Genomic DNA, 17,948 nt, shown 5'->3' on the forward strand with positions numbered 1-17,948 from the left:
GGTATAAAATGTTGCAACCTTCCACTAATGGCTCTCTTCACTAATATTAAATTGTGCTACCGAGGATAACATGGGCTAAATGGATCCACATCTCAAATCAACTGAGTCAGAATTATTAGTTTTGTTCACAGACCAGCTGGTATAATCATCTTGCTTGCTGTTCTGCATCAGCCTGGAAGGTGAAACACAGCACTTTCTCCTGCTATTCATTGATTTGTATGGACACAAGTATGAGGAAAAGATAATCTAATTAAATTTTTTACACTCTTAGATTTAGTACTAGTAAACATTGATGTCTGCACACAAGTTTAGCTTAATAAAATAGCAGAGCATTACTGATTTAGGACAGTAAAACCAGCATTTTATCTGCAAGGCTTTTTTCCCAGTGTTCCAAGACTTAACTTGTCCTTCTTGCCACTTGTTAAATAAGACTTCAAAACCGGCACATTTTAATATTAATTTCTGATTATTTTTTTTTAAAGCATGGTTTATTCTTGTAAAAACCAGTAACTGAGATTTAGTAAAATTAAACAGCATTGTAAGGACTGCCTTGGCAGCACAGGCAGGAAGATGATATGTATAGCTTACTCTGAGAAGCCTTTCCATTAATTTGAGGGGTATATATGATCATTCATTTCTTGGGATGATCTGTGCACAGCCTACAAACTGCCCTTTAAGACAGCGTTTTCAGAGCAACCGATTATTCAGGAGGTTCAGAACTACTTCATCAGCTACAGAACCAGACTGCCCTCTGCTGACACGTTCCTGTATACAAGTTTAAGTTCTCCCAACCACCTCACTTGGTTATTAAAAAAACCCCACAGGAATTCAATACGAACCCACAATCTAACAGACCCTTCAGTATGTGGACTGTTTGTATAATATATATGAAAAATATGAAAAACAGCAAGTTAGTAGTTGCAGCTTTAGGAACCTTAATGCCATCTTACTCTTTAAACAGTGGCTAGTGAATACCCAGACAGGAGCTCAAGCACTGTTTTCTCACTAGGAAAAACTAGTGAGTTAAGCAAGAATTAAATCTGTCAATTCACAGACCATGATTTTTTTGTGCTAATACATTGCTAAAATTGCAGTCTTCTATAACAATAATAAACTGAAAATTTGCAAGCACTTACCAAGTGCACAGTGCAGAATCTAGAACAAAAAGAAAAATTCAAATCACTAATATTTCAAATTAAGCAATTTAGACACACATTTAGTTCTATTACAAGAGCTTAAGATTCAATATTTGCTTTTCAAAGATTAAGCTTAATATTTAGCTCTGCTGCCCATGCTAAATAGCAGACAGCAAGTTCCCTCACCACTCGCTAAAAGGAAAAATTCAGTATTTGTCTGAGATGTATTTCTTATGTTTACTTTCAAATCACTCTATAAAGGCTAATGAAAAAAACAGATACCAAGAAGGCACTGTCCAACACAGGCTGCCCTATTTCTACTGAACAACACATTCATGCAAACATTAGTAACACCAGGGAAGAGCACTACACCTACCTCAAGCAACGCTCCAGTTTGGAAGAATTTCAGGGGCTTTTCTATTGAATAGTAAAGGCTGTGGTAGCTGCCTTTAGCCAGGTATGCCCGAACGAGACCAACTGCAATAACAAGCCATCTGAAAGAGAGAAAAAATGTCTAAGACAAAGAGACATTAAGCAGAGCATAAATACAAAAAAATCCTTAATTCCTCTTTCAGTATCTGAGAAAGCAACAGGCATAACTGTCCTGAAGTATACTAACTTTTGCCTACCCTCTGCAACACTGAAAACATTAAATACTTGGATATTCTGCAAATTAATCAAAGTTAGAGATCATGCATTTTTTAAGCATCTTTCAGCAGCAACGTGATAACCAATACCTTTAATGTCTTGGTTTATTTTTCAGTGAGCTCTATTTACTTTAGTTATGGAATGCATTTGTGACAGATTAGCATCACATTCTGTTTAGTTTAAGCAGAAAACCATTGACAGCTGGTCAAAGACCTCTTATCACATCATAATTTAAAGCAGCATGGCATAAACAAGATTTAAAAGGTGTTCATTTTAATGCTTCATTTCAAAGTAGACCCCTAGACTTTATGATAGGTCATCCAGCTTAATTGGTAGCATATATTATATGAGAAATAGTTATAGATAAATAACTACAAGGAAATTGAACCTGCTAAAGCCTTGAAGGCAGCACAGCCATTCCTGTCCCAGCTTTCCTTTTTAACCACAAATATATCTAGAGCTGTGTAAGTACTGTGTGCATTACTGCCACTGTACCTTGAACAATATGACCTGCTAACCCTGCTGATTTTCCCCTAAAAATTTTTTGTCCTGGCCAATGGTGTAACACCTTTCATTACCACACACAGAAGAGTCAGGGTTTGCCCATAACCTCAGAAATTCTTCAGTGAAGTCTGTGGCAAGCCACAAAACTGAAGTGAGTGGTCAAGTCTGGTCACACACTTTTTCATTTGAAATTAGCATCTATAGTTAACTTTAGTTTCCAATTGCTCATGGCAAACACGGGGAGAAGTGGTTGGTCAATAAAAACTGGGAAATCCTTAACAGCAGCTTCCCAGCTTCTCACAGGCTGATCCTGGCTGTCTTACTCTCAGCTACTTTTAATGCCACCACCTACTTCACCTCCCTCCACACCCCTCATGGTAAGTCACTCAGTGTCTCTGCTAAGAACAATCTACCTCAGTGGAAGTGTGTGTAAACATGCAGCAAGCCCCCTAACTATGCAATAGTTTTTACCCTTCAGAAAAAAAGCCTGCAGCTTTGGTTTTGTAACAGGGAAGATGAAGCCACCCCCTTCATTTACAGCATATTAGAGTCTTACAAGTACCCCATTAGCTTTGGTATTGCGAAAGATATACAAATATTATCCTAGATGTAGTAATTGTTTGAAACACACAGTGAAGTTCAGATTTTTCAATAATAAGTAACTCTGGCATCCAAGTTTGTTGTTGGTAGCAAACATCTGTTAGCAGAACTGAAAGAAAGCTAATTCATTTCTGCCTCAACTTCTTGAAGACGAGCACCAAAGAAAAGCAGGAGTGGGGAAGAAAGCGGAAAAGAGAAATAAATCCTCCTTTTTTCAGAGTGACAAGTTATTTCCCTTAAAGCTGTCTTGTGAAACCAAAGGGTAAACATTTGCTGAGTAACTGCTGCTTACAAAGAATGAATCAGATTAATTTTGTATTCAGACCTGAGCGTAGAATAAACCAGTAAGTGCTATAGTACTAGTGATTCTCCCCTGCAACACTGACTGCTGCTTCTTTAGAACAGAAAATCAGAGCAGGTTGACACTGTCCTGTTCTTATCTGTAAGTTTCTCTGTTTTTCCTGATGTTCCATGTTTGTTGAGAAACTTGGCTGAATTGAGCAATTTCTCCAGTTGCACAAGACAACAGTTCTTGACCGTGCCTGCGAGCACCTGGTGAAGTCGATGGCTCCCAGAGGAGCTCCAGCCTTTTGCTCATCTCCATCCTCCTGCCAGGTCACTGACTCCAGAAAGACTGTACTTTTTTACTGTCCTTCAAGAAGCATTCAATACAGACCAAAGTATTAATCCGTACAAAATTAAAAGCTGAGCCTAGTTTGTGCTGAAGCTTTTAGTACCTTTGTCCTGCTTCTGTGATTCTTAAATAGTTCTTCACCCTCTATGACTGGAGAAAATGGAACGGAAGGAGAAAGCAAGGAGTATCAGCTGAAAATTAAACGGGGCAAGGAGTTTAAAAGGGGAGCAAAGGCACCACTGTGTCATGGAAGCTAAGCTGTAAAGTAGTTTTTTCAGCCTTCTCTGACCTAGACTCTGAAGCCTACCTGATACACCAGGTGGAGTCATATTTTATTAAATTACCACTGGAGTTACATTTCATTAAATTACTGCTGCCATGCCTGTAAACTTCAGACCAGATTATTAGACTCTTTGATTAATCCAAATTAAGAAAAATGAATACTGCATACACACAAATTTCTTACTTTCAGTTGCTCGGACTTGACAGACAAGCTTCACGCTTAGGTCCTTAGTGCAACTCCCTTTATTTCTCTCACAGTTATAAAAAGGCATTTTCTTAGGCAAAGTTTACTGAGGTTCTGCATCATTTATGCAAGAGAATACAGCAAAGCTATGCAGTGAGTGCACCTGCAAAGGGAGAAGTGCACTTTGACTCTTCAACAACCACTCACTGAAGACGTGGACAACAAAACTCATAACCCTGAACTCTATTTGCTCACCACTGATTAACACAAACCCAAAAGCTATTACATTATTGTCTATCTTGTTGACTGAAATCCTTCCAAAATTCCTTGTTTATACCACCATCAGCTACTTACACCCAGAAGTACCAGTTAGTTATGCCACTTGACTAAATATAAGAAACATAATCACCTTTTAAAGCAGCTTATCAAACTTTTACACTCAACTCTTAACAGCATGCCCTCCCTCCCTGCCCAGCACTGTTCAGTGATTTCAGTCAACCACAGTTTTTAGAAAACAGTTTCTATGCTGCACCTGTGCCTCCAGAACGAGCTTCCTATGCCAGGTCAGGCATGACTACATGGCTCCACACTGGGGTGGGAACATAGTCTGACGGAATGCAAGAGAAGCAATGAAGGGCTTTCTGCAGCTTAATGGTTTGAACCTTGGGCAAAAAAACCCGAGAACCACCTGCCAGACTGGTTATTCCCTGTTGTGCCATGTTGGTCCCTTTTCTGAAAGAAAACACCCAAAACATGTGAACCAGGTGGTAAGTGTATGCAGCTCCATTGAGGGATCCACAGGTATCCATACTTTTTCTACTGTTTTGATCTTGTAAAAGCCATTGTATTATTAGGAAACCATATCCTACATGCACTACAGTATAAAATTAGAAATAAGATCTATTATTTTTGGAATCAGTTGTGTTTTCCTAAGTTCAGTCAAGATAAATGCAAAGTAAATACATTAACTATGCCGAGATTTTTTAATTGTTATTTGATCTATTTTAAATAAAGCTAATAACTAAGGCAACTATGGTTTTAAAACATTTCCTTTAGTACCTATTTACTGCACAACAATGTTGTTGTGTGCTTCAGTTTATAAACCACCTCTTGTAAAACAAAAAAAACCACGAAAATCCCTCGTGCTTTTACAGCATCACTTCATCATCTGGGCACCTTCAATTTTCTGGTGTTTTGTTTTCACAATTCTCCTTCCAAGGCAGTGCAGTTTAAGAAACTAAGTCTGAGCACTGATTGACACAGGGTCAGTAACTAATATATGCCACCAGCTGTATATCAATCTTTTCATCTGAACAACTGAACTTCTGTCAACCAATTCCTAAAAAACTATCTTTTTAAAAGACTTCATAATAAGAAGAAACTAACTGAGTTTTTTCCTAAGCTCAATGTTGTATATTGTGGAATTTCAGCAGTGTCCAGAGGAAGCACAAAATCCTCATCCATTGTAAGACAAATTGTCAGTCGAGCTCCCAGTGACCGACCCCAAAAGAAGGGCAGTGAGAGACAATGCAGAGATACAAACTCCTACGGTAGCTCCCCAAATTCCAGAAATCATCTAATCACAAACATGCCCAGAAAAAAGCAGCTCATGTTTAAGCACCATAAGCCACATCCCCCCCAAGACTGACATTTTCTAGGAGGTCTGGTATAAATCAGGAATTTACATGACAACAGGAAGCTAAGTACAGATTTGTGCTATTTATTTCTGAGTTTCTAACAGCTGAATTTTTTCTTCTAAGAAAGAGAAATTTCCCACGCTCAGGAGCTTGACTGCCATGATAAAAAGTTCATGACCTCTAAAGAAACTTTCTATTTATACCTCAGCTTCTCTCTCGGATTTTTGAGATCTTTTATAAATGTAAGTGAAACGTACATGAGCAGCAAAATCAGCAGATAAATGCTTTTACTTCTAAGAAGAGTTCAGAGAGGTGAACTCGTTAACATTGTGCAGGGTCACCACAACAAAACTGAAAAGACTGAATGCCTGTACTGTGTTGTACTACTCATGTAATTAAGTATTTCTGAAAGAAGGGATTCACTTAAATCAAGCTGGTGGGTAATTATTATGCCCCTGTAAATATCATATGAAGCCATAAACCTGCTTAGCAATAGCACTTCACAGAACCATGGATATTGGGTAAGGGGTGTAACAAACACCTCACAAGAACAGAGATCTTCCAGCTCAGCTACCTTTGCTCCACACAAGTGTACCTACCTTGTAAGCTGAAACAGCACTAGCTGCCACCAGCAAGGACAAGAATCATCATGTCCAATTGCCTTATTACAGTAAATTGTATCTATATTAATTCTATGCTAACCTTCCCCCAAAACAGTGAAACTAGTCTGTTTGCTTAACTTCTCATTTACTAGGATTTATCTAGCAGAAAACAGGCTCATTTGGGATCCATTTTAAAGGTTCCTTTCTCCTCCCACCCAAATATCCTTAATCTTTCAAAAGATGGCTTTATTTTTATCTGGATTCCAATAAGACACCATTGCCACTTAAAAAAAAAAAAAAAGGAGTAGTCTCCTTTAGCTCGAGAGTCCCCAGTTGTCACTATTTTTATTTTTGTGCCCAAGAACACACCTGTACAAGCACCAACCAGCCCCAGCCTCCACTGTGCCAGGCAGGGCAGGGCAGAGCATCAAGCTGGCCAAGGAGCTCACATGTCGCAAGCAGCAGATCTCAACCTCAAATTATGGAGCAGCTGAAGGGTTCATGGGGAAATCTCACAGGGTTCAAGAGCTTTGCCTTCTTAACTACTGCTGTGGATAAATCCCTGTGTTTAGGTTCATCTCTCAGCTCAGAAGTGCTGGAGTCCACACCACAAACGTGGTGATGTGGGAACAGCAATCTATGGTCGCCTGGATGCGAATATTATCACAGAGCAAATTAGGGTGTCAATTATAAAACAGGGCAGTTCCCAAAGAACACGCACTTGTGCTGTTCCACATACCTGGTTTAGGAAGGGGCATAAGAAAGAGGACGAGCTGCGGAGGGGGTCGGACAGCGCTGAGCGGGGTCACACCTGGCCAGGAGCTGCCGAGGCCTCGCACAGGCTGGGCAGGGGCCGCTCCAGGGGCAGGCCCGGGGGACACCCGGGCAGCCAACAGGGATTATTGTGCGTGTGGGACGGGGAGAGACGGGACAGCGGGACGGCAGCTGTGCGTGTGCCTCCGGGAGCCCCCCTCTATCATCAGGAGCAGCGAGAGAGGGTTCGGCTGTAGTTTTCAGCGTCACCCAAAGTGCGAGGCAGGACCACCGACAGCACGGGGCACCCGGGGCACAGCCACACGTCCGCACCCGGGCGGTGCCGCCGCACGGGCTCCGGGAGGGCGGCACGGGCAGGAGAGCGGGCACGGCGGCTGGAGAGACCCCATTCCCCTGCCTGGACCCGCTCCCCGCGGCGCGGGGGACCTGCCCTGCCCTGCCGGCCCCACACGCGGCCGCAACCCGGCCGAGCTCAGCCCCGCGCCCCGAGCGGCGGCCCCGGCCGGGGACACCCCGCGAGGGCGGCCCCGCACGGTCCTTACCCCGCCGTCATCACCACGTTGTAGATAACGAGGTAGCCCGTGGCCAGCGCGCCGGGGCCCTTCCTGCGCCGCGCCTGCTGCCCGCCGTACCCGTTGTCCGCCCGGCTCCCGCCGCACCCGGCCGCCGCCATGTCGAGGCTCCCGCGGCTCCGCCCGCTCCCGGCGCCACCGCGGGGCGGGACTTCCCGCCGTGCCGGGGCGCTGCGCGCAGCCGCCGGGAATGGCAGCGGTCCGCGGGGGTGGGCAGCGGTCCGCAGGGAAAGGCAGTTGTCCGCGGGACACGGGTCCAGCAGGAAACGGGTGCCCCCGAGCCGGGCGTGCCGGGGCCGCCTTCCCGGGAAGCCCACTGGGTGATGATTCCCGTCCGCGGATCAGCGACCTGTGCGGTCGCTTTCTAGGGACCGCTCAAAATGCCCCGCTTCAGGGAGAAATAGGTCTGCCGTGTCCTTAGGGGCCTCGGTAGCGTTAGTTGTCACGGTCGGGTTATTTTTGGAATATTTAGTAGGTTTTCATCACTTTTATGGTTTAGTCTAGAGAGGAGAGGACTAAGAAGGGATGTCATTTATGCATATAAATGTCTCAAAGGCGGGCGCCAAGAGGATTGTTGCCAAGCTCTTTTCGGTGGTGCCCAGCGACAGGATAAGGAGCAATGGCCATAAACCAAAACACAAGAATTTTCACCTCAACATGAGGAAAAATTTCTTCATGGTGGCAGAGCTCTGGAACAGGCTGCCCACGGAGGGCGTGGAGTCTGCCTCTCTGGAGACGTTCCAAACCCACCTGCACGCATTCCGGTGTATCCTGCTCTAGGTGACCCTGCCTTGGCAGGCAGGATGGACTGGATGATCTGCAGAGGTCCTTCCAACCTGAACAATTCTGTGGTTCTGTCTGTGAATAAGCTGCTGAGCACAGTTCTGGCTGTAACTCATTTCCTGCTGAAGTTCCACACAAGAGCAAAGCCTGCAGAGTGTTAACTTTCCCAGCAACACACATTCAAGCATCCTGCTTGGGGCAGACAGAACTGCCTTTCTGGAGAGCTATAATGGAAGAATTTTTATTTTTTTTCCCTTACAGAAATTGTAAACACTCTCTGGGGTTACTTCTCGACTTCCATAAACAATTCTCAGTTTATTTCCCATGCATGTCATGGTGCAGTCCCTTTATGAGCAGTACAGAATAATAGCATAAGCCTCACTTCCCATCCCAGCAATACATGAGTATTTATGTGGCCTAATAAAGTCATGGCATTACGTCTCTTGCAGGCAGTAGGGCTTAAAGTGCAAAGATGATTGATGAGAATTCCATTTTCAAACACCAGTGTTTTAGTGCAATGTTTCAATAAATAAATTTTAGAGTAGCAAATCATTAATTATTCATGTGTGCAACTAAAAAAAAATTCAACCTTTTCAAAGCCTGACAGTCACTGCAGAGGAGAGAGCTGTGAAGTTTGGTGCTGTCTTCCTTGTGAGTAAAGGGAAGCAGCAATCCAGCAGTCTGCATGCCACACGTGCAAGTAGCAAAGGTGTCTTCCATCAACCAGAAATATGCACAGGATGCTTGAGTGGTTGGATAGGCCAGTCATTCAGTAAATTAAGTTTCTGCAAATCCAGAAACACGAGTACTGAAAAACAGAAGCCAGTCCCAAATTGTCCATGTTACTTGAGAAGACTGAATGTTATACAAAAGAAATAGAATTAAATGGTCCATCTTGGGCAGTACCAGTGTCTTGCATACCTCTGATACTGGGGATAATTTCAACTCTATGATCCCCTAAGAGTGCCTTTCTGCAAACATTATACAAGAAAGACAAGTTTTACAGAAAGAGGTTATACCTTTTATTAGGCCAATTAGGATGGCTGGAAAAATGAGACAAGGTTTCAAGTATATAAAATACCTTTCTTCAGTGGAAATAGAATTATGTTGTTCAAACAAAACAAAAAAATTCGAGGTCAAATACAGGTTGGAATCAATTGCTCAGATCTGAATTAGATGTGCATCATATAATTTTTGAAGTAGAAGTCATTATTTCTTGCAGACTAGAATGGATGTTAATAGGAAGGAACAAGGAGATGGTAAGCTCCTTGGGATATCCTTGGTGCAAAAGAAAAACATGCAATTTATAGGTTGTGGAACCCAAAAGGACTAGTAAAGTATGAGAGGGAGAGGAAAATCTGTGCAGGAACACCAATACTGAGTCTATGGGTTTTGATACCCAGTACATGTACCCACAAACCTTGCTGTACCCACAGAGCAGCCCATCAGAGCCAGACCTGGTTCATGCATGTGCCTACCTGGACAGAAATCAGCAGTCGCTGTATAAAGTCAGGTACATTCACAAGACCGACGTGCATCTTGCAAAGATGACTGACGGGCTGAAGATTTGCTCAGAAACATATTGGTACAAGCAGGGTGTTTCACAATCTTTGCTTTAGGGAGTTTCTGTGTGGTCCTGCAGGGCCTGTAATGTCTAGGACTGCACACGAGAAAAAGTCTGCATAAAAGCAGCACAAGCAGATTTGCCTTCATCTTTACAGCTTTTAGGAACATTGGTGTAAGTCCACATCTACAATGAGACTTCCCTCATTTTTTTCTCTCTTGCTCTTACACTCCTTCAGATCTACGTTTCCCCACCTTAAGGGAATTCTCAGCTGTAAAACAAACCCACAGTTGTCATGGTGCCCCATCCACATTCCCACTGCTGATCATTCTGTGTGTGATGAGGGATGCGATGAGATGTGCAGAGCACATGGCTGCGAGTGCCAGCCCCAGGCTGTACCTGGGGGGCAGAGCAGCCTCTGCACAGCACCAGCCTGCACTGACAGGGCAGGAGAAGTGCAGCAGCACCACAGAGGTCAGGGAGGCTTCACTGTTACCACCTCATCCGTTTGTGTGCCCAGCAGCTCTCAGGGCAGAGCGGGAGGAGACGCGTAGCCAAGGTGAGCGCGGTAACGCCTGTAACAGAGTATACGAGGAGCGTGCTTTGTGGTAGTATTTATTTAGGAACCGTGAGTAACTACAGCCGTAGCGGTCTCATCTTTGCAATTCTGATGGTTTAACAAATAGAGAGATCATTAGCATATTTTTATTAAGGTACAAAATACACCCCATTGTTGCCTAAAACATTTAAAAAAAAACAAACGTGAGGAAAGCTCTGTATGCTCTAAATCAGATTCACAACCTTTCTGTATAAGGAATTGTGGCAATACTGTGTTTAGTATAACAAGAGGTTTTCATCAATCGAAAAGGAAAAGACATGCTGGCAATCTGAACTTAGCAACAAAGAGTAAAGCAGTTAAAAACCATCGTGTCATCCACATTAACTGAGCTTTGAATGTAGAAGAGCAAATCATATGAAACACATACACAACTAGGTAATATCAAACAACCTAAGGTTGATAATGTACACACCTGTATTAAAGTACACTGACTACTTAATGGTGAGGATTTAAGGTAATTTTTTTTTTAAAAGAGGTAACCTTTGAAATGCAAATGGTTGCGCTTTACACACAAAAAGTGGAAATGAAAAATAATCACTTTTGGAATGATACATAGATATAAGACACACTGGTTTTGGATTGTGCATATCACCTTGCAGCCTCTGATATTACCTCTGAACAACAACAAAAAAAATTAAAAAGTGCCAATACTGTGAAAGGAAAGCAAAGTTACTAAGTCTGAGTGCATTAACAATTTCTGAGAAAAAAAAAAAAGGGAGTTGGATTTTTTTTTGGTTTTGTTTTTTTGCGCCTTTAAAAAACGCAACAGCCTTACTGGTGCAGGTTCAAGACAAAAACAAGACAGTCAAGCTCATAAGGTAGAAATAGGTCCTATATAGGTTAAGATTCTTTGGAAACTGCTAAGTATAGAGGAGTTTGTAATCCAGGCTACTATCTTTTTGGCTACTCCAAAAATCTGTGGGAGTTTCCAGCTTATCATCAGTTGAAATCTGTTTTGCAATTTCTAAATATATGCAAGTAAAACTTTAACTAACTTGTGATTCCATTCACACACATGCACAGAGAAGTCACTGATTGTGCAATAACCTGTTTTTTCACAGCAGCATATATATGAATCATTATTAGACTGACCAGAAACACAGAAAATATTCTCAGTCTTTATGTTTTCAGTCTGTTTCTTAAACAGGCAGCTGTAACTGCGTGGAAGTGACAGGCTCCATAAGGGAAAGATGACAAAGTGTGATCAGTTGGCTAAAAGCAAGATCAGGAGTATCTTGGGAAACCACCTGGATGTTTAATGTTTGCCAGTATTACAACAGCACTAACAGCACACTGACAAAGGGCAGCAAATGTGTTTGAAGTTAGGAGGACTGTGAGATTCTGCTTAAAGCAAATGAAAAATGAACCATGCCAACATACAAATTGCAATGCTGTCTGTGTCAAACCTTCCCTTATAGAAGACACAGCTCAGGGAGCAGCCTATTCCTTAGGACTGGAGAGATTCACTGCATGTCTGGCCAATGATTCCTTGTAAAGTATATCTTGGGGAGCCAACTTAGCTGGAGTTTTGGCTGAGGAAAGTGATGATGTGGAGCAATGAGCTCAGTAAATAGACTATTTTTCTTTAAGATGTTCAGAATATAAATGTAGTCTTGTTTTCCATACATTTGATTTTAAAAACAGACTGGGCAACTTAGTTGATGATTTGCTTAAAGTCAATCCAATCATGCTGGCAACTTAAAAGTGCCTGCTGATTTGAATTAATGCCCACAGATAAAGCAAACAGGTATCAACTGATCATGCTGAAATAACATTCCCCCAAAGACCTACGTATCACACAAGGTGCTTTTGATAACTTGGTTTTCTGAGCCTTATAAGGAGAGTCTTTAAATATATTTTTTCTTTTTTTTTTTAGCCTTGTTTCATTCTTCCTCCTCCTCATCTTCTTCTTCTCCTTCTCCTTCTTTTCCCATTGTTTCCACAAGGAGCTCTGCGGTGCACGTGGCTTCCCCAAGGCTGTTAACAGCTTTGCAGGTGTATTTGGCATCATCGTCCCCACATACTTCAGAAATAGTCAAAGAACAGTTCCCTTCCTCATCATAATCTATCTGGAAGTGACGGGACTCCTTGACAGGCTGATCATCCTTGTACCACATTACCTCAGGGTCAGGATATCCTGCAAGAGCAGAGAGAGAACAGCAACTGCAATAAACGAATCTTAACTCACCCTTAATTCCTTTACACTCTAATTCCCTCTCTGTGTATGGACGTGCCACCATGTTGATAGACAAATATTTTATTGAATTCTATGTAAAATAGATGTAGATGATACGAGGCTTTTTTCCTTCCCATTTGCCTGAAACAACCTTATTACGAATAACCAAAATTGCAAGTGAGCACTGCGGTACTCGCTGGATTCCTCTTTCCACTCCTTTAGCAGTGCCAGCAGACACCTTTTTATGTGTCTCATCCAGCAGCCAGCGAGGGACTCCTGACAGTGTATTTGAGGCTCACCTTACACTGCAGCTTTTCTGGAAACCACAGTTCCCAACATCAAGATTTAGAATTTCAAGGGTAAAGCTGTTTTGGATTACAACTACAATTTAATATCTTTCTCGGGTTGCTTTGCCATGGCTATTCCAAATCTTCCTCCTCCTAATCTGCTCCTTACAAGCCAGCCTGTCCTGTACATGGCACTCCCATTTTCTCTCTGTGTTTGTTAGGATAAGCCAGGGAGTCTCAGAAAAACATTTTGATTATGCATCTCAACAGGAGTTTTGGAGCCTTTGTGAAGCAAATGGCTCTGCAAAGCCTCCAGAGCAGGGCTGTACAATGCCTGCTGAAGAACAATCCCTTATACAGTACTCTTGGCTGCTATAACAAATTCAAGGTTTGCCGTCTCAGCCAAGTTCTGGACTGTGACGGGAGAATAACTTCCCACTGAGCAGAAATAAAGTGCAGCAATCCTTAATACACAATGAACATTACAGTAATACACTGGAAAGTTTGGAACATCAGCTGTGGTACATCCATCTGTTTTATTCCATGCAGTACTTGTGCACATACCCCTCACGCTGAGCATCCATCAGCAATAATAATCCATCCTCACATCTCCACTGTGAGGTAGGAAACATAGGCAGTGAAAGAGATTGGGAGCACAGAAACAAACAAGCAGAAGGTCAGTGAGGCAGTTTCTGAACCTCATTTTAACATCATAAATTAACTTGAACACATGCAGTATGGTACTGACTCTATCCCTTCTGTTTTCACAGCTCTTCTCTCCTAATTTCTGGTTTTCATCCACAGCTGAGATACAGAAGCTTCAATCTCATTGCAATAGAAGTGCCAGTGGTCTTGGCTTTCAGACTGCTGGGCTGACCACGCCCGTGCTCTTTAAGTGCTTTCTTATAAACTTATGCTTTCTGTCTGCATACTCCAGTCTGAGTTTTCTTTCTTGAGCTCATAAATTTAAAAAAAAACCTAAACAACAATACAGTATTTTCTAGATGTGACTTATGTAACCAGAGCAATGATATTAATATTACTTTTCAAGCATATACACTGTTAGGGACTTCTTTGCTTTTAATACAATGTATGTATGGCTTAAAGTTATCTTGAGGCCATCTGAAATTTGTCTGTCATTTCAGAGAAGTGACCTCCTACTAATTCTTGGTCTCTGCTTAGCAGTCTCTAAGAGTATACTCTTTCAATTTATGGCAATATGTTGCATCATGTTTTTACTGTTTCTACCCTCAAAAATCATATGACAGTTCCCACTTGCTATTCTGAATTAGTGATTCACACATTGATTCTTGTAGATTTCTGTTCTATGGCAAGTTCATGCAGCTCCAGATAATTTCTGTTATTGCAACACATTCATGCTGTGACAGGCAGATATTGGTAAAGAAAAATGGCACCAACCCAACAACAATACAGAAAAAAACCCTGAAAAAGTCAAACTGCTCAATGCAGAAAACTGGCAAGGAAGGAAATAAAGAAACAGACATGCTTATTCAAAGTACCTTCAATTTTGCAGTCAAATCTAGCAGCACTTCCTTCCACAACCTCCAAGTCAAGGATTTTTTTAGTAAAATATGGCTTTACATGGGGCTTTTCTTCAGCCACTTCTTCAAGGAAAGCATCTGCAGGAGAGTGAAGAAGAGATAGTTAACAGTTTTACAGGGCATGTTCTCAAAAGATGCATTTTAATTTTTAATTACCAGATGGTAATTAAAGCATCTTTTATTTCACTTAATTTTGTAAGACAATCGGGACAGCGAGGACTTTGGCTGCTTAGTTTTGTGCCAATCTTTTGCAGCTGGACAAAGATTCAGGCCATAAATAGAAAGAAGTTGACTTGCAGGCCACCATGCTACGCATCGTCAGTATTTTTTCCTTGAATTTCTTTCTAACCAAACCTGGGCTTTTGCTACTCAGTGGAATAAACCAGCTCCACTCGTATCAGGCCCACAGTCTGTGTGGATTTGTCAAAATTACTCGCTTGATTCTCAGCAGTGTGAAACATTTGCACCTCTGATTGTTACAAACCACAAATCCACATTTTAGCTGGGGATGTAGGGGAATAATGCAGATACATTATTTTTTTCCCTAAATGCCCAGTCTGAGGCGCATGGTTAATGCAGGATATGTGTCCTGGTTACAGCAAGTGTTAATACTTTATTGCTTGCTCGCTTGCATGAGAAGGCAATACATCACTGTCATCTTTGTATAAACATGCATTCCCAAACTCAGAGAAAGGGCAGCTGACAAATCTGCCTTAATTCTTTGACTTTAAAAAGAGAAGAGTTTACTGCCTGTACTTATACTGGGACATTTTGAGTAGCAGAACAATATAAGTACAATTAATTTTTGAGAGATTTCTTTAAAAAATAGGAAGATAAAAACAGAGAGAGAGAGACGTGAGAGAGCAAGCAGGAATATCCAACTCAATGATTGGTCTCTAGCATTTTGCTAAAAGTTTCAGTAAGATTGATTCAGAGAGACGTAAAATTATGGTGCAGAAAAATTCCTTACCTTCGTTCTCTGCTTTGTCTGCATTTATAGGGCTGGTAGGCGAGCTCCCAGAGGCCTTCCTCCCACTCATACCAGAAATCATTGCCATGGATGACAGTCTTCCTATTGCTCGGACAGCATGGCCTGTTTTCTAAGACATAACATAAAAGGCTTCTAATCAATCCAGTCCAACAGGCATGTGATTTTCTGCAACAATCGTGCTTCGGACAAATTATCTGGGATCTCTGCAAACCTCACTGGAATTGTTGGACAAACTGCTTATATATAGCTCTGTTGTTTTAGGAGAGACAGAGCAGGCTGGACTGAATTACCAAATTTAGTTGCAGATATAAACTTCCCCTGATGAACTCATACCTAAATGAATGTCTCTGTTAGCTGCGGATAAAAAGCGCTGTGCGAGAGGAGGGCCAGCAAGAGAGCTATGTCCTGTTAAACTGGAACTGAACTCTGGTGGGGGACGGCTCTCTCCACAGCCATATGGGCTGGACTGAGCTTCATCAGAGGCGAATAACGAGCAAATATGGAATGAATGAGAAAGTACCATCTGCATGATGGAAGCAGACCTCTGACAGGATCGAGGACCAACCACCAGCATACTAAAATATGCTCAAACTACGCTGGCTTTAGTACGGACACTTGTGTTTCTGTACAGCTTGCATGAGCTCCAAGAAACATGTACAGTAGAACATAAAAGGAAATATAAGGTAGATTTATATAAATTAATATTTTGTAAGCTGGATGCAGGATTTCACACAGCAGCTCCTCTAGCTATCAGATGGATAGCAGCACAGATGGACCTGCTACAACAGTCCCAGCATTAAGAAAAATGAAGATATGAAGACCAAATAGGTCAAAGAAAATTATTAAACCAATATGACCAAATCCATGAGAAGCTTGAGGCTCCAACAGGACAGAACTACTGGCTCAGTAGCATGAAACTACCACAAAATAAAGTGTCTTTGCAGAGGCCAGGTGGATAAATTTTACCTGAACTGTTTATGTTTGTTAAGGACCACATAACCCCCCATTCCTCAGTGGCATGGAGAGGGGAGGGAAGGGAAGAGAGATGGGCATACCCCGAAAAGAGTAGGAAAAACTATACTTGAACTGATATGCCTTTTAGCAGCCTGAAATGGAATCACCGCGTGCAACGTATGTGCAGCTGTGCACCCTCCCACTGCTCGATGCAGAAACCAAACCCCCTGTCCTGCATTCACACTCTGGCCACACCAGAGCTTTCACCAGCAGCAGAAACCACCTGGCATGATGTGTTTCTCAGAATCATAAACATTAAAAATAAAGAGACTTATTAAGATATTGAGCCCGACTCCATGTCCTCTTCATTACCTGCCATTTTCTTCTGGCCATATATTTCTTCATCCTATCTTTGGAAAGTTTTTTGGCTTCCATGTTTTTGGTGTCTTTTTGCAGCCAGGGATGCTGAAGACATTGAGTACAATTGAAGCGACTCCTGTTTTTACATAAAAAGACCTGTCAGTGTTGCCAGTAACAAGAGGCGAACCTACCTGCTGTAACATTGTTTTGTGCTCTATTTTCTGGGAGCTGACTTTTCTGTTTCCTAAATTTAGCAACATAAATCACATGGCCCTGCTTTCCCAGCCCTGCTTACTTCTTAAACTCACTTTCATAATTTCTGTAGATATTTTTGAGAGAAAACTGTGCAATTTTAAGTGTTAATAAAACATTATAAAACAGAGCAGGAAAAGCCATATGTTTTAGGCATGGAACACATAGAACAGAGCCACAGTGTCAGTGATTCAGCTACTTCGTGCTGGCAGAACCCCATCTCAGATCTTCTTTCCTTCACCTACAGAGATTTCTCTGTCCCACTACTTAATACCGTCTCGAATATCTAAAAAACCAGAAATGTTCGAATCTCACAAGTCACACCCATTCTTCACTTTGCTCAAGGGCACTCCCTGTTTTCCATCCATCCAATTGCTAACTCATTAGAAGAAGTGTGTTTCCTTTCCTTGCTATGTTCAGGCACTACTGCAAATAGGGCTTCCAACTCTGATTTTTTTTTTTCTCGCCCAATTACTGCATTTATAGGAAAGCTGCCTACTTAGAGGTACCACACTTAAAAGCAACACATGGCAAAAAATTGCAACCCATTCAGATCAAGACAGGACATGTCATGCAGGAGTGTGTGTCACGGAACAGAGGAGATCAGGGTGGCCACACAAAACCTCAGGGTGCATCTTGCCCGAGGGAAGGGAAGAGATTGTAAGCAGGTGCTCCCTGCGGTAAAACAAGCGAGCGCTGCTCGCACAGACAGACGGGCACGCAGAGCTCCTTATAAAGTAGCGCCAGAGGTGCTGCAGCCATGTGGAGATTCACAGTGGGGAAACACGAGTGACAAGCTCAGCTAAATGCAAACACAGAAAGTGTAT

The 17,948-nt window shown here is 42.2% G+C and overlaps 2 protein-coding genes across 8 annotated transcripts in view; both read right to left on the reverse strand.

The window, feature by feature from the left end:
- Positions 1-7,693, reverse strand: part of HACD2 (3-hydroxyacyl-CoA dehydratase 2) — a 23,882-nt gene extending 16,189 nt beyond the window's left edge. The window contains exons 1-3 of one of the 3 annotated variants that reach the window (XM_032693463.1): positions 7,544-7,693; positions 1,513-1,630; positions 1,137-1,155 (exon numbers count right to left, since the gene is read on the reverse strand). In XM_032693463.1, the coding sequence (XP_032549354.1) occupies positions 1,137-1,155; positions 1,513-1,630; positions 7,544-7,674 (268 nt within the window). In that variant the 5' untranslated portion in view covers positions 7,675-7,693. Of the gene's footprint in view, positions 1-1,136; positions 1,156-1,512; positions 1,631-7,543 lie in introns of those variants that run through there. The other 2 variants (XM_032693464.1, XM_032693465.1) reach the window with 2 other exon arrangements.
- A 2,826-nt stretch (positions 7,694-10,519) lies between these two features.
- Positions 10,520-17,948, reverse strand: part of MYLK (myosin light chain kinase) — a 205,509-nt gene continuing 198,080 nt past the window's right edge. For all 5 annotated transcript variants that reach the window (XM_032693456.1, XM_032693455.1, XM_032693454.1 and 2 more), the window contains 4 exons: positions 16,882-17,005; positions 15,535-15,664; positions 14,523-14,642; positions 10,520-12,676 (listed from right to left, as the gene is read on the reverse strand). In XM_032693456.1, coding sequence (XP_032549347.1) covers positions 12,423-12,676; positions 14,523-14,642; positions 15,535-15,664; positions 16,882-17,005 — 628 coding nt within the window. In that variant the 3' untranslated portion in view covers positions 10,520-12,422. The remainder of the gene's footprint in view (positions 12,677-14,522; positions 14,643-15,534; positions 15,665-16,881; positions 17,006-17,948) is intronic.

Source organism: Chiroxiphia lanceolata, chromosome 7, assembly GCF_009829145.1.
Source record: "Chiroxiphia lanceolata isolate bChiLan1 chromosome 7, bChiLan1.pri, whole genome shotgun sequence".
Classification (NCBI taxonomy): Eukaryota; Metazoa; Chordata; class Aves; order Passeriformes; family Pipridae; genus Chiroxiphia; species Chiroxiphia lanceolata.